At 50.5% G+C, this 25606-nt stretch overlaps 1 protein-coding gene across 1 annotated transcript in view; it reads right to left on the minus strand.

Moving 5' to 3' along the window:
- Positions 1–25606, minus strand: part of LOC105278495 (myosin light chain kinase, smooth muscle) — a 143891-nt gene that overhangs the window by 88083 nt on the left and 30202 nt on the right. Inside the window, exon 2 of the mRNA XM_011337629.3 lies at positions 7468–9600. Within this exon, the coding sequence (XP_011335931.1) occupies positions 7468–9102 (1635 nt within the window). The 5' untranslated portion in view covers positions 9103–9600. The remainder of the gene's footprint in view (positions 1–7467; positions 9601–25606) is intronic.

Below are 25606 nucleotides of genomic sequence, written 5' to 3' on the forward strand. Positions count from 1 at the left end.
CGGATTGTTAGATTCTACACGCATTTAACGCACATATATAATACTTTAGCATGAGGCGGATGCATTTAACACTAACTTTTGTCTTCCGGGGTCTCGCGGTTTAACAACTGGAACTCGGGCAGCCTCGTTTGTCAGTTCATTAACGCGCTAACCACGCTGAAAAAAGTCCTCGAAAGATCGTTCGCGCGGGATGCTGCGTTTCAATCAAGCGGCACGGGCTGCTACAATGTAGCCTCTCGCCGCGAACGCAATAATCTTATTTGATCGCTCCGAGGGGCGGCTCGGCAAAAATATGAGAAATATACTGTATCGCCGCGCAGCGATTCTCAACCGCGGCGCCCGAGGGTGTCATGAACATCTCTTCCCGGAGATGCCGCATTGAGAGACACCCGGATTAAACGGATATCGTACGTTACAAATAAATGACAAATATATTCCTGCTCGCGCATCGACGATATGCTATTAACGTTTTTCAACGTTTATCCACGCGGAAGCACGCGCCGGCCAGTCCCGGCAAAAGTCGGAGATTAGTCGCGCATATTTAGAGGAAGATATTTCTGCGCCATAGAAAATAAATCGTGATTGAATTTCAGATACCGCCGTCTACCGTAATAGAGCACTGGTGTAAACCGGAATCCGCTTGTTTGTTCACGGCGTTATCTTCCAGACGTAGAGTAATGCCGCGTGCCCGGATCCGGTTTGTACCCGAAGTGCATTCGACCACCATCTGTGTTGACAAAAAGAAATTTCATTTCGGGGAACGGGGGGTCGTGTGGAAGCGCGACGCGGGTATCCGAGGGTATCCGCGTCGCAGCTTGCACTGAATCTATTCTAATCTGTTCCGCGGCTGTTGTATCTCTCTTTTTTCTCTCTCCCTCTCGGTTGCAAGAACTTCAGCGATAAGCGATTTTGTCCGTGGCTGTAATCGCACCGAGAGACGATGCAAAAGGCACCGTTACAATTAGCGTTCGCAACGAGCAATTTCAGATCAGCGCCCGCAGGACAGAGAGAGCCGGTGCCTATCGCAAGCTCCGATCGGCAGCGCGACTCTGCGCACGCGTGCAAGGCGAAGGTGAAGGCAGATAAATTTCGTTTAATGAAATATCATTAAATCGTGACCGGACCGTCGTCGGGCGCCTATCGCAAAACTTTTACGGGGCAGGCGAGGAATAAGCGCGAAAGTCGTCGAGGAAAATAAAATTTATGGTGATACGCGGTTGCAACCTTTCGGGCTCGTGGCGGGACGGGCAACGTCCGGCCGCTCGCGCAATGTTGCGCATGCAGAGAAAAAAAAAGAAAAACAAGCTGCCGCGCACGATTGCAAATTTATTCGACTGGTTCCGAGGCCGATTCGTTCCGCGGCGGTATCAACTCTCGCAAGATGACACGTTGATACGACGCTGATGCACGAAAGTGAAATACTCTGCGAAAGGTCGTCCCAAAAATAGCTCTCAATTTCCCGCGTCATATTACTGGAGAACTTGCCGCCACAGTGCGATGATAAACGTTTTAAAATGATACACAAATTTATATATGTACACACGTACGTATGTGTGTATTCCTGTTTTATACATAAATATAGTGACCCAAGGTAATTTCTCGATTGATATTATTTTTGATTGCATATTGGTAATCGTAAGATACATATTTACGACTTTGCAACATACTTGCCTTGGAAACCGTTATTCCGGTTAGCATAATTTTGTTAGGATCACCGCGATCGATTTTTGGATAGCTTTCGAGTCGAAACGAGACACGGAGCGGGACACAAAGGGACTCTCCTCGGCAAGAGGAACGTCACATGTCGCGCGAGAGTGGGCTACGGATGGCTGAAATGGCCCGTATTTCAATAATGATAAATCACTCCGATTCGACGCACTGACAGACATGACCGAGCTTGAAGATCTCACCGGGAGATATCACCGTCAGGGGCCTATCTCGTGGCTCCTATCTAAAGACGCGTACACATCGGCGTGTGATCCCGGATGGCTCGGCCGATGGCCCTTTCGTTCTTTTGTATTGTAGATCTTCGTCCCTTTTCGGACCGACCGGTTGTGCCGCAAGTTCCGGACTCCGACTCGAACTCTCCAATGCATATGTGTACACGACTTTACGCACGATCCTATACAGGACGATTTAAGATTGTGCGCTTCTCACAGTCAGCCGAACGCTTTCCTCCGCACAAAATTTCCTATTGTTACCGAGTCGTTCCTCCTATTCGCCTGTCACGGATTGAGTACACGTCTTTTTTCTTTTATCGCGCATCCGGCACGCCGATAACGCTATTTACCTGTCGGTGATACTGGACGCACGATTCTTACGATAATTCTATATTTTGTGATATGTATTTTGGTAACTCTATTCTTAAAACTAAAAATATATTATGTTCCAACGATTTAATATGAAACCAGTAATTCAATCGATTATCCAATAATTTATTTTGACCAAGCTGGCAAAGGTTGATGTTACAAAGCGCACTACGTTTCGACCGACAATATATTCAGCACTTGAAAAGATCGAAACCGTCGGTCGAAACGTAGTGCGCTTTGTAACATCAACCTTTGCCAGCTTGGTCAAAATAAATTATTGGATAATCGATTAAAAATATATTACAAAATAATACAATAATATACTGAGAGTGCTTAAAAATATCAATACATTAATGGATTGCTTTTAAAAGCTAAGGAAAGTTTCATTTTTAATTATGAAGAATTAACATACTTGAGACTAGACCGATACTTTTGGAAATTCCCGGTACATCATGATACCATTTCTTTTTTTCGCACGCGATCAGATTATGCTTCTGTGCGTAACGAGGAACTGCTTTTATTGCACGCTTCTCGCAGTATCATTTGTAATAATTTTCCTTCTAGCGGCTTATTCGCGCCCTGCGCCGGTCAGGACTCATTCATTCTATCGGTCTATCCCATACGTGCTACGTCGCGCTCATGCCCGGATGCGCGGCACGTAAAGAAATCACGTGAAGATAACTCCTACAAGGAGATATTGTGTTGTGATATACGCCCGGGTACCCAAGTATTACTCACCGTGAACGTATGTGCATATACGCTGGTTCACGGGTTCTCGCGCGAGAGCAATGAATACAGGATGCGGGATCAATTCAAACGATGGATTAAGTGCACTCGAGATCGAGGCCGTAAGAAGGAAGAGAAGGATTCGATGCATCGCCATCAAACTCGTCTCAGAAATGCTTGTGCTATATTCGGAACTTTTGTGTTACATGGCATCGCGATTTAAAAGCAGGCTCCTCACGTTCCGATAAAATTAATGACGATTACAGTCTTTACTATCCAATCGATACTAGTTGGATGCAAATTTAACTTTCATTTCTACTTTCGATTTGATCCCGTTCTCGGAGATACATTTAGCGCGACGCCACGCGATTGTTTACTGCCTGCATATCGCATCCGGCGAATGCGTTTCTGACATACGGTAGCCGCATGTCCGATGATGTGCTCTTTTCTCCCGTCGCGCTTCTCTCATCGCAGTCATCGTCGCCTCTGTCGCCGGTCTTTGGCGCATCATCGTGAGTCGCGTCTAACCGCGTCAGCTTTACATCTCACGTGCGCGATACGCAATTTACCGGTCGACGAAGCTGCGCGCGAGCAAAATCATAGGAATTGCAGGAAAATTTCTCTCAACCGCGTCGTGACAGAACGGAACGCTACTAGAGTTATGAAAGCTTACTTTTCTCATTCCACTGAAATATTTACTCGCCCGCTCGTTCGAGTACATTTAGGTCCTCGATGCTTCGACCGGTTGCTGCCTACCCCGACATTAGTATCTACGTCAACGTCTGCGGGTCGATAGGCAGGAATCGTCTACACCGTCCCCATTTTCCGCGAAGCGTCGGCGTGTCATTACGCGACAGTTTGCGTAATACTATGACATCTTCACGGTCGCGTTGCCGGGTAGCCCATTTCGCCGGACGCGGGATCATAGAAATTTAACGTCGCGTTCTCCAGCCGTGTACAAACCGCCACCGGTAATTTTCCATCCGTAGACAGCGGTAATTTGCGTGCCTTTCAACGCCGGCGAAAATGCACGTGTCTCCAAGCCGGATGCGTAGGTTACGCGTCCCTGACCTAGGACGTCTGGATTTCGCAACGTTGGAAAAGTCGTCGGCGAGCGATCCCAAGAGAAAAACGTTCAAATACCCTCGCGATAAGAATCGTCCGTAATTACCGTATCGATCATTGCAATTTCTGCGTTTCACAGCCGAATTGTAAAGTGAAAAGCGAGTGCGTGCGTGTGTGTGTGTGAGAGAGAGAGAGAGAGAGAGAACCGCTGAGAATTTTACGCAGCAGTGTGCTAACGATTCGCCGCGTGATCCGGAGTTATCGACGAGATATCCGACGCGCGCGCGAGTTGGAGGTACATAAATCCAGCCTTCCGGTACAATTAACGTTCCCGATACCCACGATTCATCGATATTCAGAAACGCGCGGGCAATGCTGCGGGCGGCTTGCATCCCGAACGTAATGCACGGATAAGTCCGAACAGCACGAACAGGAACACACGAAGGCCGCGAACCATCCCGCAGAAACCGACCGCCCGGATATTTACATCCCGGATAAAACTATCGGGCGAGAAACGTGCCGGCGCGCTCTAAAACCGTGCGATAAGAAGCAACGAGAGAAAGGAAGAGAGTAAGAAGGAGAGCCGAGAGACGAGACAACGAGGGCGAGCCCGGAGGCGCACTGTTCCTATCTCTCTCTCTTTCTCTCTCTTCGGTTGGATACTGTGTTTAAAATCGAACGGAAAGTTAAACCGCGGTGTACCACCGTATCCACTAATAATAGAGCAGATACTGGAGGGATAGAAATACGACTTCCTCCCCTGGCCACCCCGCGCCGTACCCCGCGTCCTAAAAATAACGGATGGACGTTCGACACACGCCCGTCTGCGCTCGGTGCGCAGAAAAAGGGCAAGGGCGGCTCGTGGGACGGCTGTCCGATTCAAACGGCAGACACCTCGTATCGCGGCACGTGCTTCCACTTATCTCGGACGATAAATCAGCTGATCCGTGTTTGCGCCGTGACTCGCGACCCGGGAAAACCGTGTGAACTTGTAACTTGACTCGACTCCTAGACGCGCATTTCGTCCCCTCAGTCTCGCAGATCCGGAATCCAGACAAAGAGCGACAATCGAGAACCCGGCAGAATCATGTTCAGTGTGACGCGAACACTTTAATGCCGCCGGCCGCGGTTACAAATTATAAAAAATATCGTGATATGTCATCCGATTTGCATAACGCGACTTTGTCTTATCTTCAATCTCGCCGCGAGCGTTATTAAATTAGCGTTTAGCGTGTGCTTTACCTACCCCTCTGTCCGCAACCTGCGCGGTGCGTAGCTTCGCGTATTTGCGCGGATTCGATCGAGCAAATGAGAAAACGCGGTCCTCCATGCAGCCGAGCGCGTTGCGGGTCAAAGGGTCGATACCGGCTGCGGGTCTGCGGACGGTGTTGCGAACCGCATTACGGTTCTATAGGAGAGATATTCCTGCTATCGATTACCGTACCGCGAGTGTATACGGCAGAAGTGTCTGTACGTGCTGTCGAACGTATGACATGTCATGTGCGACGTGTCTCTACAGAAGTGCCTTTCGCGATAAACGCGTCGATAAATATATTTGTCGGATCCTGCGCGACGGAGGATATAATTAGAAAGAGCGGATACAATTATATACGCGCGCGGGATCGTTTTCGTCGATCACGATCTCTGACGCGATATCGCACTCGTTGCTCTAGTAATACTCGCGCGAGAAATTGCGTATCACACGTGAAATTGCACGACGTCGTGCGTTTCAGGATATCGTTTCAAGACTGGTCAGCATTTATATTTTGCTCTCTATCGAACTCAATTAAATCAGACGCGTAACAGAGTTGTACCTGGTATAACTGTGATATCGCATCGCGATCTGCGCTCGCGGCAGTGTGCAATTTTTCACGAAAAATTCCGCGTTCTATTTTCGCCGCGTGACGCTTATCACGTAATCGTGCGAGATCGTATCGCGGATAAACGCACGTGCTGTCCCTTGTGCATTCATCTGTTCCACCTGTCACCGCGCAGTATCACCGGCAGTACCAATTCTTATCCAACATCCGCGTTGGTTCATGCAACCGTATTGCCTTTCGCGCGAGAGAAGAATCCAGTCCAGTCTTTTATCGCGTGATGTCCGGGAATACTCTGCAACACCTTTTCTCTTCTGAACATCCGCGCGTTTGCCGATCAAGAGAGGCGCATACGGCTACGCTCCCAGGCATTGAATGTGTTACCAAGAATTAAAAAATGCGCTTGACCAACGGCTTTCCCATCAGCGTCCGACTAGGACTCTAAACTCCTCGACGAAACTCGCAGCCGAGAAAAGACGCGACGTCCACGACATCCGGTATAATAACTTACGCGCGTTAACGGTTGGGGGTCGTGTGAATCCTGCCTGGTGGCCGTGAAAATTGATTTACGCGGCGCGGCGCGTAAAACGCTCCTCCGTGAACCCGCCGTTCGATATTGACCTCTCCGTGGGTCGGTCGCTCGTCTCACGCCGGCTGACTCCACTTACCGGGAGCTCGTCTCTAGCGGATCGTTTGCGCTACTGATCGCGCAAACGGCCGTAAAGCGGTATCCTAACGGAGGCGAGAGGATCGGTCGTTTCGGCGTGGCGAACGGCGCGGAACGGGTTAAAGGCGAGTTAATGGCGACCCGTCGACGGAGAAACGTCGATAGACAGCCGGCCGGACGACGGCCAATCTTCTCTCCGACAGGACTTTTCCGGCAACCCGTCGCGAGGACCTTCTCGCAGGCCAGGCGTCCTATCTTCGCGCGATCGCGGCACGCGCATGGTGAAAGTTGCCGCGAAATAAACATCGCGGATAACGATTACGATAAAATCCGACGATACTCCATCCGTGTGGATGGTTGCCTCGCTTATTCGATTTCCTTCGGATGTATCGATTTCTTTCAACATCTTCCGCGATATTCATTGATGAGACTTCTTGGAGATCTCGAAGTTGATTTTTCTCTAGAGGAACTGATCAGATATATCACCTTCTGTTATAATTTCCTCATCTTTAGAATTACATCAATTCTGACTGGAGGCCATATCCGACAAAAAGTCAGGTCTCAATCTTCCATTGATTACAATCTGATTATTTAACTCGATTACTATTTTATCCAAAAGCGTACACATGAGAAATACAATTACGAAGCTGTTCGGAGACAATCCGGACGCACGCCCAGCTGGCACACGCGGATCGGCCAGGCGAGGACGGCGACCCCGCGTCCAGCGCGATCCTTTGTCAAAGTCTCTTAATCACGGCGTCATTTCTCAGGCGGAATCTCCCGCGGATCTCCGAGCGTGGAGTACGCGGCGTGACGAACGGCTCAATTATTGTCCGGCGTCCCCCGGCCGCAGGGAGGGCGCAGCGAAAGGAGACTCACTTACCTCCACGACGGATCTCTGCATATTGGTCCAGCACACTTTGCACGGGCACACGTCCTTACTCGTGGTCTCCTTCAGGTTCTCATTCCGCTCGCGATCCCGTACATTACCGGCAGCTTGCGGCGGCGCCGGTGGTACCGGCGGTGGCAACGGACTGGTGGCCACCTCGAGGCTGTCCGAGCTCGAATTGTGGCGTCGTGGCGGCGTAATGTTGCTGCTGCCGGTGGCGTTCGTCTGCTGCTGGCAGGTCGTCTGCCTTGCGGCGTCGCATGATCTGCCGTGCTCGTTGGCATTGCCGCACTTGCTGCCGCCGGCATGCGACGGCGACACGTACAGATTCAGCATGCACTTGTTGCTCGGTTGCTGCGGCTGCGGCCGCAGAAAGTCATCCAGCAGGTAGAAGCTCTGAGCGCGCCACGACCGAGTCGCGCCGCGGATGTCCACGTTCTGCTGCTCCGCGGCTCTACAGAGCTCGCGAGCTGCCTCCCGAATACTCCTGCAATGCTCGGGTCCATCGTCCAGGTGATGCCGGCTGCGTGCCGGCACGTGTCTGTCGTCGAGCTCGCGGTCGATCGCTGACTCGCCGTCCTGGTACAGCCTGCGGCTGACCTTGGTTCTGCCGGTGGCGTGACCGAATTCACCGTTCTCTCGGTAAACGTCTCTGCTGACCCGGGAGACTCGCGCCGAATACGACGTCGGCTGCTGGTAGCGCGCCTTGCAACTTGAGCCGCGCGATTCCGGTTCGCGGTAGTGCTCGCCCTCGATCATGGATACGCTCATGTTGTGCGACAGAGAGTTCTGGCTGGCGTGTGAGTCACCGCCGCCGCTGCCAGTAGCCGGAGCCCTCAAAAGTGCGCCGAGGGACCGCCACTTCCGGTCCTGTTGGCTGGTCGACGTGGACGAGACCGAGGATCTCCACTTCCTCTCGTTCGACGGCGACGTCAGCAGACTGTTACCCACAGACCACTTGCGCTCATTCGTGGGCGACGTCATCGACGACGGCCACTTCCTCTCGTTCGATGGCGACGCCATCGACGTGCTGGACCACTTGCGCTCCGATGACGGCGCGCTGATCGCGGCGGAGCCGTTCAGCTGTTCCTCCCGCTGTCGAGCCTTCCACCAGGACGACGTCGAAGTGAATAGGATCAACGCACCCCGCAGGGGATTCTGATGATTCTTCCCCGTTCCCTTCGGTGAGAGATCGCGGTCCTTGACCTTGAGCGGGCAGTCCCTGAAGTTGGAGTCGCACTCGCGGTCGCTGAACGCAGCGGCGTCGCGCTGCTCCCGCAGGGCGTTCTTCGCGGCCGCCACCTCCTCTTCGTGGTACAAGGTCGCGTTCGTGCTGCGCAGCCGCGGTCGGATCCTCACGAAGCCGTAATCGTTGCCGTCTTGAACGACGGAATCGAGCGGCTCGCGGGATTGTTGCTGATGCTGAAGCAGGGAGCAATGAGCGGCCGCCGCCTGGCCGCCGGACGTGTACTGATGATGACCGTTGCTCAGCTGCAGATCCGGCTGTTGCAGCAGCGTCGAGGTCCTCGCGCGATGACCCTCGCCGGCGGTACCACGTTGCAAGCATGAGAAGCTCGCCGAGTGCCGCAAGCTCGAGGGCGTGTTGCCCGGCTGACTCACGCCCAACATGTCGCCACCTTTTATTTTCAGTCTTTGATCTCGAACGCGGTTAGATAGAGGAGTGATGTGTATATTAATGCACGTGTGTGTACGATGAAGGCAAGGGGGGTTGGAAAAAGGCAGGTAAAGGGGCAGTTAGTGAGGAGCGAAAGCTAAGATCGGCTGATGGAACGGTTCAGCGGACGGAGCAGCGATCTAGCTCGTCATTACTCCTGGCAGTGTTTTTATCAGTCTCGGCGTTCCGCGATAACATCCGGGCGCGGAGAGGATCTCCCTCGTCCCTTTCTCTTTTTTCTCTCTCTCTCTCTCCCTCTCAGGCTGACCTGTACTTTCCTCGGTCGATTCCTCTTCCCTGTACCGCGCGCGTCATCATCGTCCTGACTTGTATGATTCGTGTTCTCTTTCGTCGTAGAGACGCAACAGCCGGGGCCCAGCTACGGGCCTACATCCTCTTGGCTACCGACTGTCTCTCGCACCGTACGCGACGTCTACAGGTCGTACGGGAATCTGTAACAGAAAGTAGGAACAGGATAGGGAGCGGCAAATCAAAAGAAAAACAGCGATGGAACCAAAAGCGTCGATCGTGGTGCGTCCGTGAAAAAAATCAAAGTGTTCGATGAGGGGGAGAACGGCGTTACACGAGCAGAGGGGGACGGGCGCGGAAGGCGAGCATGACTTCATCATGATCCATGTGAGATGTGGGTGATCACCGCGGTGAGACCGATTCCCGAGCTATTGATCTGTCGAAATCACCGGCGCGCGGAATCGACTCGCGTGAGCCGCCTAGATCGGTGAAGGATGAAGGTCAGTTTGCGGCCAGCGGTGCCCGAGGCAAGGTATCGGGATATCTACCGAGAAGTATTTTCTATGAAACTTCGCAGAGTTTCTACGACAGCACGCAATACATTGGATTCTTTTGTCGGAAAGGAACGGAGCTCCGGGCGGAAATGGAGCTCGCGCACTGAACGTTCGACGCGCGATTGCAGAACCGGACGGGTTTAACGTTAACGCGAAGTATTGAGGAAAGGGAGAGGGGAAACGTTGCTTAATCCACTTATCTCGATATTTACATTATTAAACGCGCGAGAGCGCGACTCTCGATATATCTCGTACAAGTGATGCAAATGTGACCAAGTACGCTACAAACATTCGTGATCATTAAAATACGCTATAGAATTAGATATATGTATGTAAATGTGGGTAAATAGAAGTACAGAATTAGAGCGTATCGTTCGGATGCAATCACGGCGCATGAAAATGTGTTGTTATTTGATTACACGGTGTGTGCGAAGTCGAGTTGTGCGCCGAGTTGAAATCGCAACGCGGCGAAATGAACGTTCGGCCGTTCACAGAATTTTCACCAAAAATATCGTTCGGTGGACGTCGCGCGCTGATGAAATGCAAGCGATTAATGAAACAGGACCGTGAGTCCCGATGCGACGTGAATCAAGCCAATAATGCACCGCCATGCATCGCACGCTTAGTGTGGAATCAATGCAACCTATTAAAAAGAAGCTCAGGAGTGACTGGAGCCAGGAATTGCGGAGTTATCTCACGGGGAACGAAGGCGAGGGAAAAGTAAGTTCGTTTCAAGATCGAGGGCGTTGAGTCTTCTCATTCACGTCAGCGTGAATATTGACGGTAATTACTTGTTAATTAGAGCCAGTCTGGATTGTTAACGTGATTAACATTCATAAAAAACGTCTGATGATCACGGGTTAGAAGATCTGGCGTATTCGATGGCACGACAAACTGTGCCGCTCTTGAGATACTTGTCTGAAAGTATGGGAAGAGGCGTGTGCAGCGCGAAACTTTCATGCTTCGTCAAGCTCGACTCGGGGGTAGTATCTTTCGGTTAAAGTTACTGGGGGACGAACACCGGGAAGACGCAGGAAGTTGCACCGCTGTTGCGGTACTTGGGTTAATCTTCGAGTTAATTAATTAATGTTCTTTGTTACAGACTGTGCTGGCTTCCGTCGATGCATGCGGCGTTGTTGATGTACTAGTTTTAAAGGATACTGTGATTTTCCGCGTCGCGAGGCATCCGGCGCAATTCCGCGCGTACACGTGCTACGACGCGGTCGCCGCGGAATTTACTCGCTCGCTCGCGCTCTGCGCGAAACAAGTCGCACCGCTCCCCAGGATATCTCTCTGACTTTATGGCAACGGCACGCGGCCGTCTACTGCGCGTCTGTATGTAGGTGCGCAAAACGGTGAAAGGTTGTTCAAGACGGGAAAGCAAGTGACACCCACACGTCGGCAACGACGACGTGCGCGATGCGAAAAGGCAAGGCCGTTCGCGCGGATAAAGGTTCGCAGCGCGCTCTCTTGCAAAACCGACTTGCCCCGGGTCGATGCCGTCTGTCGCAACGATAATGACGCGTAATAGAATAACCGTGGACCTCGCGCGATTGGAAAACGCGTATCCGTCGATTCCACTCCGTACCAATTCGCTATCAGACACCTTGGCCGCTCGACTGGCCGCTTTTCCGCGCCGGTTACTCATTAACAATCGGAGGTAGTTCCACGACCGCTCACTCTCTCTTTCGCGATCGGGATCCTTTCCTTCGGCGCAATCTCTTCATCCTTGAGACCGACATTTCTCGGGCGGTTTTACCCATGGATCGCACACACAATCGCGGGAATTCCTTCGGAAACGCGCGATTTATTTCGACGCACGCGGCGCACGTAAGCGAGCAACGTAATAAAACTCGCGTCTCCACGCGCGAGCGTGATTCCTCGCGGGCTTCATCCACGACGTTTGCATGCCACGCTCACGGATACGTACGCGAATACGTACATTTAATTACGACGTTCTAAATGGGCGTGCGGTCGCGCTTTACGCCCAGCGCGCTCCCTCGCGCATGCAAAACGATCGGCTCGCGCTCTCGTTGCGAGCATTCTCGTGCGCGCGAATACGGAAAGCGCCAGTCAATTAGCTCGACGATTTGACCGTATCGTTTTTACAACAAGCGGTACTTACGCATCATCCTGGAAAATCTTTCGCGAGCCGCGCAGCTTTCAGGGCGTAAAAATCGACCGTCGTTGCGCGCGCTTCACGCGCGGGATAAATCTAATTAGGACAAAAACGAAGCGTCGTGATCGTTGAGAGATATATTCGCATGTAAACGAAGTCTTTATCTTTTTTATAATGTGCAAATTGAATCATAAGTTGGTTGAAATTAACTTTCTAAAAATTTTTAATGAAATTTAATTCTCCAGATATTAATTTTAATTTTTATAAATTGATCATGTTTATCAGCTTTTCTCATCACTGACATGCAAAACAATTTTTGCCAACCAGAAATCCAACCTGCTACTAGCGATGATTTGAATCTCACTATGCTACGTTAAGTATGATTATTAAGATTAATGTCAAGAACTGCCTATCTCCTTGATGGACGATAAACGACGTCCATTAAACTTCCAGTGCGGAAAACTCGATGCTAAATCCGTCGAAGAATTTGCGATTGAAATATCATTTGGCGATGTACGCCGCCTGCATGCATATCGACTGATTGCCAATATATTGCGCGTTGCTCGCACGCGCAACAATGCCGCAACGGTGCCGCACGAGCGTAATCCGCCGCGCGAGCATTCGCGCTCTGGATACCGCGAGTCAACCTGGTTAACGTAATTGGCCGGAATCTTCGGCCGTAACTAATTGCGGGCCCGGTATATAATAAACGCGCTCGGCCAGCAACGTGGCTTGCCCAATTTCGTTGCGAAAGAAATCCGAAAGCTCTTCCTCCTCATCATTCTCGGGTGGCTCCTCCTCCCCCTTCTCTCCTGATTAATTTTGAAAGGCAGCGAGTTGCGCGATCAGCGACAGGAAAATCCATCCGACGCGCGGCTCCGCTAGAAATCCGCGACGCGACGGTCCTTGCCCAATTCCGCGACTTTCGCGGGCGGAGGAATCGCAGACGCGGAGGTATAAGAATACAACATGACGTGGTGCGCGGCACGTGTAGTCGGACAAGGTCTCGATGAAGTGTCAGATAAAGGGAGATTATAAATAGAGAGGTGGTTATCCATCACAATCGGAGCTCAATCGTTAACGGTCAACTCTATCTCTAGGATCTATTATCCTTGCAATGGAGAAAGGATTGGAGCTGCATGCGGCCAACTAGTCACGATGCAGAAACGCGCCGTTAAAATGCATGTTCACTCGCGTTACTATTTTTTATTCTTTTTTTTAGTGCGCAATTAAGACGGGATTATTTATCGATGAATCAATGGCTCTTAATCGCTGAACGAGGAAATCTCTAGCGATCGTGGTTCAATCTGATTCAATCCGGGGGTCTCTGACTTACGACAGGTTTGACGTCGTTGACGTTCGTTATCACCGCTGCTGTCGCCGCCGTCGTTTGCATTGTGGTCGTCCAGAGGATTGCGCAGTCGGAGTAATTCATGGCGTGATTTATTTGCCGGAAGACATTTCCGTCGGGCAGCAATCGCGAGACTCATACGCGTACACGTGGACGCGCACTAAAATCCACGTTTGTCAATTCCGCGCACTGTTATGACATCGTCAGCGCGATTTCGCGCAAGTATTGTTTCACCTAGCGCCGATATATGGAGACACGCCTGACGCATACCTTCTCTCGTTGCACAATTCAATTCCGCCACTCTGTAACAGGCCCGATTCTGTAACAAGCGCGCGAGTTCCTCGTCGTTTATCAGCGAAGTACTCGTCGCGGTGATTTTCCAAGCCTTCACGCGATCGTACACTATTAATAGAAGAGGTTTCGTCAGAGAGATAGTTGTCGTAACTCGCTGCTACAACTGCTACGACGAAAGTAAGTCCGCGGTTTCTCGCTACTCTTAATGAATCCCTTTCACTGATTACTTGCCCGCAGAAGCATAAAAACCTTCCGGTCCTCGGGTCGATGTAAATTAAGAGCGACGTAAAGACGTCGTATATATCCCGAATATCTCTCAAGCGGTGCACGCGAGACTCTCGTTTATAGCAACGATATTGAGAAGGAGGGGCCACTTCGACGTGAACTGTCGAGCGATCGTTAAGAAATACATATCCACGTCGTCGAGACACTGACAGGCATATAAAATATGGCAATAAATGCCCCGGCTCGAATATGGGCACGATAAGCGGAAGCGCGTCGTCGAAGGGCACGAATGAACGGAAGATGGAGGAGGTCAAATATCGTATCGCAACGTTACGGCACATTTCGACTTGCGAGTGCTCGAGCTGGCGGAGCCGATCACTCGCTTCATCCGTCAAGTGCCCTTCGGCATCGTTGGCATGAACTGATCATCTTTTAAGCGCAAGACTGGCGTGTACGTCAAATCAAGATATTAAAAAGCAAAAGATATTTCAAATTTCGTCTGGAAACACGATAACTCACGACTGCACCGTTCCATCGTCGCGATATGTGAGTGTTCTCGTTGGCTTTCTCGGCCTTAGATCCTGTTCGATCAGTGTCCTCATCGTTCATTTCGTCGTTTACAGGTCGGAACTGCTCGTCGCTTATCGGGCACGTAAAAGTTTCGAGCCCACACCGGTAAAGATTTCCGAGTGAGCGCACGATAATTGCATCGGTATGCCGGGGTAATTAGGAACAATAAAGATAACTAGCACGGAAAGCAGTAATAAGCAGCTGCCAGCAAGACAGGTAGACGAAACAACAGACGAAGACGTCGACGACAATGATATAGACGAAGAAGACATGGACGGAGGAGGAGAAATCGTACGAAACCTGGGAGTTCGGTGACACGTCTGCGGAGAATTTATATCCTGACGACATCCCTCGTCACCGAGACAATCGTTACTTCGGTCACGCGACGCGACGGACCGGGAATTTCCGCGAGCGTGACACGAGACTCGTCGCGGGGGAGTTCGTCGGGAATGAGAGATACTTTCGGCGAACAATATGCTATTCAGGCGATGTCTGCGTTCGGATGACGACGTTCGTAATAGACGTGTACGAGGGCTTTCGATGTCGTAACTGTGTCCGAGTTACCAGGAGGAAAAGAGAAAAGTACCGTTCAATTAAAACGTTATGACTATCGTCGAGCTTAATTGAAAATTTTGTAATCGATACACTTGATCGATATATAGAGGAGTAAAAAGTATTATGAAACGCCGATTAATATCAAGCGAGATAGAATGGAGGACACGAAGTAATTAATATGTGAAATTAAAAAAGAGAAGAAATCTGCTCTTATTGGTTCAAAGACTCATTTGAAGACACGTATAGCTCAACCGAGAGCTACACGATTCCGTAATAGCAGTGTGGGAAAGATTCTCGCTCGTGAGGTTGAGTGCTCGGGCGCGATGGGTTGGCACACGTTTACCCTACTAAACGTAATGTAGGCTGCAGCACCGACCGGGCATCAAGCTAATTACGTACGACGAAACGTACGGTAACTTTTAATTCCGGAATTACGTATGTGGCCGACACCCAATTAGGAGAGCACCGTCGTGTACGTCGGCGTTACGAGGAAGCGCGGCGTACGCGCGCACAATCGCTATTAAAGTTGCAGCAGCGCCGGCGATCGCAACACCTGGGTTAACGTTAAGCAAGACGTCGCACTTGCTGGTTCCGCTGTGAGAAAAGTCAGACCTGATTTTCCCAAGAATTTAATTTTCTCCGGCCCCGTCCCGTCCTCCCACTCGCTCGAATCTCGCTCGGCTCGTCGAGATAATTATTCGGAACATCAACGAACGGGAGAGAGAGAAAGAAAAGTTAAAGAGCGTTGAAGTAATGAGCTGTAACGCACAATTAACATATCGCGCTACGCGGTATTATCAGCAATAATAATTAACGGTCGTCGTCGCGGGGAGTTGCCCATGCGATCGATAAACCGCCCCTCCCTGCGTTACATCGAAAAAAGAGTGGGATCGTGTGTCCGATCGAGAGTGTCGCGATTATACCGAGTGCGGGGTCACAGGTCACTCAGTATCCGGGGTACATACGCGGTCCCTTAATTAGTGACCGCTCATCGTGACGTGGACACCTCGCGACCGTAATTACACAGCCCGCATGTACGCTTTATTCTGACACAACGGTCGCTTAAGCTGTGATCAAACTACGGCGATGTAATAACGTAACGGCCTGTAATAATGTAACAATGCGCAGCTAGTAACGAGCGAAGGCGACCGCGAGGGCGACCGAACAGCGGTAATTTGGAATTTCATCGATATTTCCGACAAACTTGATTAAACAACGTTATATTATGCGAGATCAACAGCAAAGTAGCGAATAACGTTTCGAGCAATCCGAGAGGTGCAATTGTGGCGTTATGTCAACGCTGCATCAATCTACCATTGACGTCAACATGCGAGGGGTGACTTTCGGGAATGCTTTCAGCATTTTTCGCTCATGGAGACTCGCTCCGATTTCCGCCCGCGCGCGGACGCGGCGTATCTTAATTAGTTGCTAGAGTAGATTAAAATTACAAGTCACTGGATGTTTTTCAGCGGCCGCTTCCTCTATTCAGACGTCCGGGGTGGACAACGACAGCGGTAAATTAAGCGGTAATCACGCAAGAGCCGCGTATATACGCGCGGAGCGTATATAATACAGCCACAACGGTGCACTCGCTTAATGGATTTTCAACTATACGCCGGCGTACTTTGACCTCGTCGGCCAGCGGCCCTGCGCCACCGCATCCCCCTCTCTTCCGCAGTTCCTGTGCAGCCACCCCCGGCGGCCCGGGGGTAGACGTCCTCAGCGCAAGAGGGAAATAATTGACGCTCGCGAAATCGATACTGCGCGCGCGGGCTCGCACGTGCATCGGTCACGTGCACGTCACGTGTACACATCTCCTCTCCGCTTCGCTCCTGCATCCTGATGCACTGCGTCTCGAGAGACTCGATCGAGCGAATCGCAACGCGGTGTAACGCAACGTCACATTGCGATATCGATCGTCGCGGCTTGATGGATGCGCGCGAGTGAATGGGTCACGATACGTACGTAATTTGAGCGCAAAGTTTTTTAATTGCAACAGCCTCATTGAATCGGTCCGATAATGAGAAAATCTCAGGGAGAACACAAATCACGTATTTTGCAAACAGTCGTCCATTACCTAAAACGATGATTAAAAATTATGGCGTAATTATGCACTTCCCGCTCCGGAAACATCGTCATCAATTATACGCAGGATTGCAATAAGGCACGCGACGTTCATCGGCTCACTGATTTAACGACGCACGTCGATTCCTCATCCTGCGAAAATGCTAATCCGGCCCATAGCTTCCTGTACGAAAACTGGTGCAAAACTGCGCGTCCATTATGATGAGTGTTTAACGGCACGCCGATAAAAAATGCAGCAGCGCTAATCCGCCAACGGCTTTTCGCGCTCATTTCACGCGCGCATCCCGGAGAGCGCGCTTTCTCTCATGAATTGGATAAAATGAAAAAAGAAGAGTAACCGCACGCGCCGTTAATACGACGTGGCCATTAAGGCCGCCGGCGAGCAGCAAGCCGTGATGCTAGAAATCCCCGTAAGCAGAGCGTATACGCCACCCGTTATAGGCCGCGCGCGAAAAAGATCCGCCGCGATGTTCCGCGAACGCGATCGCGGAAACGTCCAGGTTCCGCTCGCGGCCGGATCAAGGGATTAACGAGAAAGTCGATTTCTGCGCAGCGAAAACAGCGTTCTTCATTATACAATTATCACGAACAAGAAAGAATATTCGTTGAAAGAAAGGCTTGGGGAAACCGACGTGATCACCACCTGTGAGACTTGTTTAATCAAAACTATCAAAATCTGTTCAGTATCGATAGGAGAGACCAATAAATAAAATTTGAAGATACCAAGGATAAAAATATTGCTAGAAATATCCACGAAAACGAAGTAATTGATTCTATGGATTCGAAATTTCGAGAAATATAAAATAATGTGAAATTGTTGGATTTATGAGACAAAAATAGCATCTTTGCTGTGCAGCTTGTCGCATGAGAAGCGCAGCGAGGGATGCGGAGGCTTCCTCTCGATTTGCAGCAACATAATGTGCCTCTCGCGGACCGACGCGTAACGTAAGAAGGGCGACGGAACCGCTTGCGAAAGCAACCAGTCGTGGAGCCGGTGGCACCGCCGTCTTTTGACACGCCACGCGCGCACGCATTGTTCGCGCGCCTACGCGAGCGTGGAATTACGCACCGCGCGGACACAGTTTGTTCGCCGCGAACCAGCTCCGGGTACCTCTACTTTTTTTGCAAACAAAAACAGCGCTATAGCGGATTGTATAGTGGTCCATAACAGTCCAACTCCGAGACGGATAAGTTATTAGCTTTGTAAAGCAGATGTTTATTATCGTGATATCTAAACGCGAGCGAAACATCAATTCTCTAATAGATATTAATATATGATAATCATCCGAATTTTAGCTGTCATAAATAGTTCAATTACAATTTTATTCTCTCTGTTAGTTTCGTTTGTTGTGCATACCTGCATACCTTATACAATTTGCGTATCGCGTTTAGTTATTTTAGCTATTTTGAAAAAGATATCAAAGGATGCATAGATACATAATACAATAAATCGATATAAACAAAACTGCTCTTTACACAAACGTCAAGAGCTGTAGTAGGACGCAGCACCACGAAATTGTCGTGAAAATGCAGTCGCCCGCTAACTCGCGCGAGTTTGCCTGTTACGGAACAGCGCGGCGCAGATACCGATACGGAATCTCCCTTTCGCTCCGAAATAATGATGCATCGCGATAATGCACCGCTTGGTACTGCCGAAGGAGCGGGCACGCAACCGTGGCCGAATATGATACTCGACGGGACTAATTACGCGTGCAACCTCGAGCGAGTGATACGGCCGATTGAAATGCGAAAGAAACGCACGGGTGGAGACGAGACGAGGACGAAGAAGAGAGAAAAGTAGACCGAAGCAAAGACGAGAAAAAGAAGCAGAGCGAGAGAAAACGAGAAGAGGAGGCGAGAGGCGAGACACGTGCCGCGAGCGAGGAAAGCGTGAACTTTTATATAATTAACGGCTGCAAGCGTCGGAGGGAAGACGCGCGGGTAGGGAGTCATTAATTGCCGGCGTATCGCCGGTCATTAGAGCGGCGTGCATGCGCGAATCCGATCTTTTGTTGCTGATTGACGTGTTAATTACATCGCTGCCGATTTAAATTCGCGCGTTGTGCTCGCACGAGACCAGTGTGACCGCTGTTGCATAAAAAAAACACGGGCGAAAACTGCGCGTGTCGGTCTTGAAAAATAACTACAACGGAATTGCATGAAAAATAATTGAAGCTCAAGAAAGCTACTGTACTGTGTAACGTGCGGAAACAGATCCCGGCAAAATGAGAAAGTCAAGTCGCGTTATTCGTAGCACGTAGCACGCCAAGACATTAAATTAAAATGAGAGCAAGCGGCAGGAGCTTTCACGAAAAAGAGATGCACAGGCCTGCATCGCGCCAGGACGCTCCGCCGAGGCGCGAGTTATTTCACGCTGCTGCGAGCGGCGACGCGTGCTAAAGTGCGACGAGCGACGAGCACACGGCGCGGCGGAGGACAGGTCTGAATGAACGCGAGGGATTCGCAAAACGGCGCAGGAACATCCGCGGAATCGGCCGCCGTTGCTGCACGAGCATCGCGTGGGCGACTTGTCAAACTAACATATGCGAGGTAAGGGAGGAAGGTAAGAAGAGTCTCGCGCTGGAGAACCGTAAGTTGTAACATTCTGCCAGGCGACGCAGGTGTGCGTGTACGATCGGCGTGGGTAGATTAGAGTACGTACATACAAGAGATCTCTCGCGATTCTGCCCGGCGATCACGCGCCTGCGATTCCCTCTAATGAAAAAAATGACGAAACGCGCGCTTCAACACGCATCGGCTTTGGAAATTCGCAGGATGAGGCATCGCTCACTTTCCGCCCTTCCGCAAACATTTTTCCCCGCCGGCATTTTTTGTCGCGCGTATATATTATCTCCGGACGATACTGTCGCGTGGCACGCGATAAAATTGGAACCGATATTCGTTTTTGGTTGTGAAGCAAAGCAAGACCTGTAGTTAACCGGCGAATATGGGACCAGTCGCAGCCGATGGCGGGGTCGTGATCCGCAATTCGTGCGATTTACAACGTGATTCCGCCGCGATTTTGGGAAGATAAATCCGGCTCGCGTGCGATCGCCGGCAATAACTTGATGCGGTGATGTAATTCGAGCAAATTTTTTCAGAAGCGTAGCGTGCAACATGTATTTACGTAACGATCCCGTCGCGCTCGGGCGCTTGAATCACGAAGCGACCAGTCGCTTCTTCATTCGCAGCCTGCCAAAGACGCGACCTTCTAAACCCACGAAATCCGTGGCCGCTCACGCTCGAATTCGACTCGCCGGTTAACGTCTCGTGTAAGTGGCAAACGATCGTCCGCGCCGATTTACATTTTGATCGGCCCGAGCAGGTCGCGCGCGGTGCCCCGTTGCGCGCCGCGATCTCACATCGCGCGACGAGTGAGCGGCAATAACGAGTCAGCTATCTGCCATTGTTCGACCGCCTGAGAGAGCTCGCCTACGCTCCCTAAACGACGACATCAGCGACGACCACGACTACAGGCACGACATCGGCAGCAACGGCAACGGATAGCCCATTAAACGAAGCGGGGTCGAAGGTTTCAACGACCTCGCGGCGCGAATTACTCACTCTCGGTCGTTTGCGATCGCGCCCGCGCGCGCGGATTTTGATCGATTAATTTCAATCTACATCGCTTGGACACGTGGGACGCTGGCGACGCGTTTAAGTACCCCAAATTTCTGGTCATTACTGTTGTCTCCACTGTCACGCTGATACAAAGAGCGTCCCCATTTTCGAGTCTGCATCCTGGTCCCGAGTATCGTTGCACGTCTCGTTTTATCGTCCCCATCGGAGCATTAGATCTCCCTGGAGTCTCCCTCCTGTGTATCGATCATAGTCCCCGCACAATTGTGCGATGGTTTCCCCCACGGAAAAGAAAAGTGGCGCAAGGACGAAAGCGAGTAGGCCGTGCTCAAATAGGGATCGCTTAGGAAGCCGAAACGAAGTGCCGGATCGCGCGACGTTTACGATCGCTTTTAGTAGCGATTTATACTCAAAGATACTGAATTCTAATGAGGACGCGCGTCAAAGAACGTAAATTAACCTGGCCGGTAAATAATCGTACTATTGGATATTCAATTACCACGCATTGTATGATAATTTATAATAGATCCAAATAGAGATAAGCAGCAATCAAGTATAATTTTATAATCGTGAGGAAAGCAATGTAATCGCCGCGCGATATTTCAGCATTAAGCCGGTCGGAAACCTCCTCGCTAACAATGCGTTGCGCACGCTACTTTCTAATTAGCGTTTTAATTCGACGAAAACTACCGGTCAAGCGATTTCTCCCGACGACCGACGCACAAAAGAAACTCCCGGCAATTAGCGATTAGCAATGATACTAGATTCATTCGCGCGGTGAGTTTCATAGCTTCGCATGTAAGATTCATAGTATAAATCACCCGCGGGGTAAATCGCACTTTTTCAACGGATCGTAATTATAAGCAGATTGTGATATGTGAAAAGAGAAGCTGCTCGTAGCAACGCCGGTCAATCTGGCCATCCGCCACTATCCAGTCGCATCATCTGTCATAGTGGTTTATTATACGAACCATAAATCGAGATCAGTATCTGCTTGACCCCGCGACCCGAAGGTAGCGGTTCATTTAGTCCGATCCTTAGAAAACCATCGCGCCGTGATACTAACGGCTGCCTCCATTAAATTGTAATTCATAACGTGATGCAAAACGAGAATGCACCGCTCCCGGCGTTCACGACTATTACGAGTAATCGTCGATCTATTTATTTCTTCAGCATTTTGTCGGGCTAATTACGTAGGATTTTGCCTGCCGCGCCTTACTCAGAAACATCATGATTCGAATATTTGTTTGCAAGTACGAAACAATGAAGATGAATGTAATAAAAATTCGAGATGTAAATTTTGCGATTGAAAGATAGCATTTCATAGAAACTGTTAGAGAGGCTGTTTCGCGGGAGAGGCTGTTGAGAGAATAAATCCGCGTTTCGCACGAGAACCGGAAAATTCTAGCTACGCAGGATCGGCGGGATAACTCCGAGAGTATCGAACGCCCGATGAACTTGTAGCGGTACAGGAATACTTCCGTACTATTAATAGGACACGAGTAACGCGAGTATGTAGGAAACCGACTCTATGCGAGTCAACTTAATCGCTCGCGGCCCAATAAGCGCCATAACATCACCTGTAACCATTTAATCGAGCACCGACGAGGCTCCTCTCTTCCGGCTTGCCGTGACCTTCGTCGGTAGAGTTACTTTCATCGATAATCGATACAAGCCACTAACTAGACTCGTCGATAGACGAAGCCCGAAGAAGAGCACGCTGAAAAATCCCGTCCTCGCAGCTACGAGTTTACGACAGCCTACACTCGGACGCAATCTAAAAAACGCGGCGATCTCCCGCCGTACGGTACACGACATTTCCGACGGTTATCCCTGCGGATAATCGATACAGGTGACAATCGCACCTATGCATATCGGACGCATCAATAAAGCGGCTGTCGCCGCCGTTTCCGTCGAATTGAATTCCTGAACGGTGTTGCACTGTTGTCGGAGATACCGAGTTTGATTGGATCTAAGGAAGCCTCGAGACAGGTTCCAGATTCCAGAGTAATTAAAATCCCAAAGCAATTAAAATTGCGTCTCGTAGAGCTACAAAGTGGTATCATCCTACGTAAACTCGAAACTCAACCGTAAAGTATCTCGTTCGCGAAGGAGGCAAAGGCCAATCGATTCACCGTAAAAGGCGTGGTTCGCCAGCGCTACAATTGATTCTTACACAAAATCGAGGTTTGCTGATTTTGCAAGCATGCATATATTTCTTGCGAGAGCACGTCATTAAGCGCGAAGAGCTATTCCTGTACCGCTACGGGTTCATCGACAGTTCGATAACTCGGGGAAATTATTCCACGCCAACACGATCGATCTGACGTGGCCGTTCTAATCGAGCGTAATTCGGAGAAGGCGGGAAGATGAAAGAAACGCAAGGCCAGTCCTGGGTCATTGCCGTCGCGTGTGCGCGCGCGAGAGCTTCTCGTCCTCGCTCGCAGTCGTGTCCGTACAGTACACTTATATCTATTGCACCGGCTATACTTGGAGTCCTGCCTATCGCTATCTACCGGGTGTGCTATCGGCTCGCGTTATCGGAATCGCGTCTCTTTGCGGTGCGGTTTCCTGCTCCGCCAGGGCCGTGTTAACGACCCTGAGTATTAATTAAGCCGCATGTCGCGCCGCGCGCAATAAGTATTTTTCACGAGCGTTACTTCGATGCTCATACGGTTTCATAGACCCATCCGTTACGCAGGTTCTGTTACGCGGGAACTTTAATTAACATAAGACGTTGAAAGATGAAAACTATACGGATCTCTTATGATGCTGCGACGGTTTCCGCGGCGAACTTGAAACACGCACGTCGTCGTGGTGAAGTAATATTTTCCTCTGCAAAGGGAGAGCGCCTGCTGTCAATCATATCTAGATTTCCATGACGGGATGCCATGAAGATGAGGAAAGAAACAACGATGAAGGCGAAATTAACGTATCGTTCGCTAAGTAACAACGATGTCGTGTGAAACTCGAATATCCCTTCCACGGACAGATAAAAAATTGTCAAAAAGTCTTCGTAGACACAGGTTCCGGGGTGAGCGGAGTCTGCAAAAAAGGGCAGACAGAGAAACAGAGAGGAAAAAGAAGAGACGGCGAAAGAGAGAGCGGGTGCAAGGATAGTATTACTGCATAAGGTTCGGCGAATGTATCGAGCGTGGGTGTTAGGCGTTGCTGGAACCCGTACCAGCTTTAAGTGCACCATACTCGCTCGCTCGTTCATTCGCTCGTTCGCTCGCTCGCTCGCGCAAGTTCGTACGTGAAATAGCGCCTTACCACCATCTCTATCTCCCCCGATACTCCCGAGTGCGATACGCCGCGCGGGCCCGGGCGCTTGTCGCGCGTTGTGTCGCGTAGGAGTGCTGCTCGGTAGGGTGCATTCTCCTACGTACTTCATATTTTTCTTTTTGATTTCAGTTTCTCCTGCGCGGCCAGCCTTCTCGCGACCTCGTCATATTTAATGGATCATTGACACTCTCACCCGCACAAGCGAGCGCCACTAACACGGATATTGATCGGTTATGTAACAGTTATACTGCTCGTAATGATGATGGAAACGCCTCCGCTAATTGACACATTAGCGAGAGTCGCGTTAATTGGCATAAACACCAAACGAGTAATAATTATTCACGGATTATTCGATGATCCGGTATTTACTATCGTTCGAAATGTTTTCCCGGCAAAAGAACGAGTTTGGTGGAAAAAATCGATCCACCGTCCCGCTGCATCTTCCGCGTCCGCGGAATTTCGATATTGATGCGAGCGATGCGAGCACGCGCGCGCGCTCTATACTTTGCGTCAATTTACGGGCGTCCACGGCTCGCTCGTTCTGACCGAGGAGGGGTGTAAAGGGACCGGCAGGAGATAGCCCAGAAATAAAGGGCGGAAACTGATTTCGCGAGTGCGCGAGAGCGGGCTCGCGCGCGGCGTAATTTAATCGCGCGTGTACGCGCGGTCTAGCCCGCGGGGCCCTAGAGTTTAGCCATGCTTGTCGATCAAAACTTCTTTCACAGATAGCCCCTGATGATACGTCCCGGGGGCTACACCTGCTCGTGATACGCCACTTTGGCGTAACCTGCCCCGCACAAGCAAGCGGGCAAGCAAGCGAACGAGCGAGTGAGCGAGCGAGCAAGCAAGCAAACGCGTCTACGTGTTATATAATACGAGATCGCGCGGCGTCCAGCACGCCGTCCACTACGTCGGTACCGGTGGTCATGGTGGTTATGCTGGTTATACAGGGGTTACGTCTGGGCATGGAAGAGTGCTGGCTGTAATACGGGTACAGTCCGGCCAAGCATTCTCTGAAACGCTACGTACGAGCCGTAGCGGTTGACTTCCGCCCAGCTGCTATCGGTGGCGTTATCTGGCTCCGGAGAAGTGCGATCATGAAGACGCTTGATTTTCTCGAACAACGAGTTACGGCACGGCTTCAGGATTCAACAGCCACTGAATCGGACAGCATCCACCTTCGCTCGTCGAGAAGATTATCTTGTGAAACTCATCAAAGAACATTGAATACAAACTTCATCAATGATCAATGCCACGTTCAGGGAAGGGGGAAGAAGAACGAAACAATAACAACTCAACGCGGATTGAGAGAAAGATGGACTGTTTTGTTGAAAGCGTGTCTCGATTGAAGGCGCGGAGGCGCCTCTTCATGGTGAGATTTACCGGATTGCATCGTGGCACGCATAATGAGTACGTTAAGATTCACTTGTCCGCTCGTTCGCCTTACGTGTCGAATTACGCGCGATTACGCGCATTAAAACGAGGAACGATCAATTTCACTCGCGATTTTTGCGTGCGTGCACACGGAGCGGAATCGGTGCCGAACGACGACGAGACGCCTCGGACGCGAGACGACGCTAATATTACTCGTA

This window comes from Ooceraea biroi, chromosome 1 (genome assembly GCF_003672135.1).
Source record: "Ooceraea biroi isolate clonal line C1 chromosome 1, Obir_v5.4, whole genome shotgun sequence".
Taxonomy (NCBI): domain Eukaryota; kingdom Metazoa; phylum Arthropoda; class Insecta; order Hymenoptera; family Formicidae; genus Ooceraea; species Ooceraea biroi.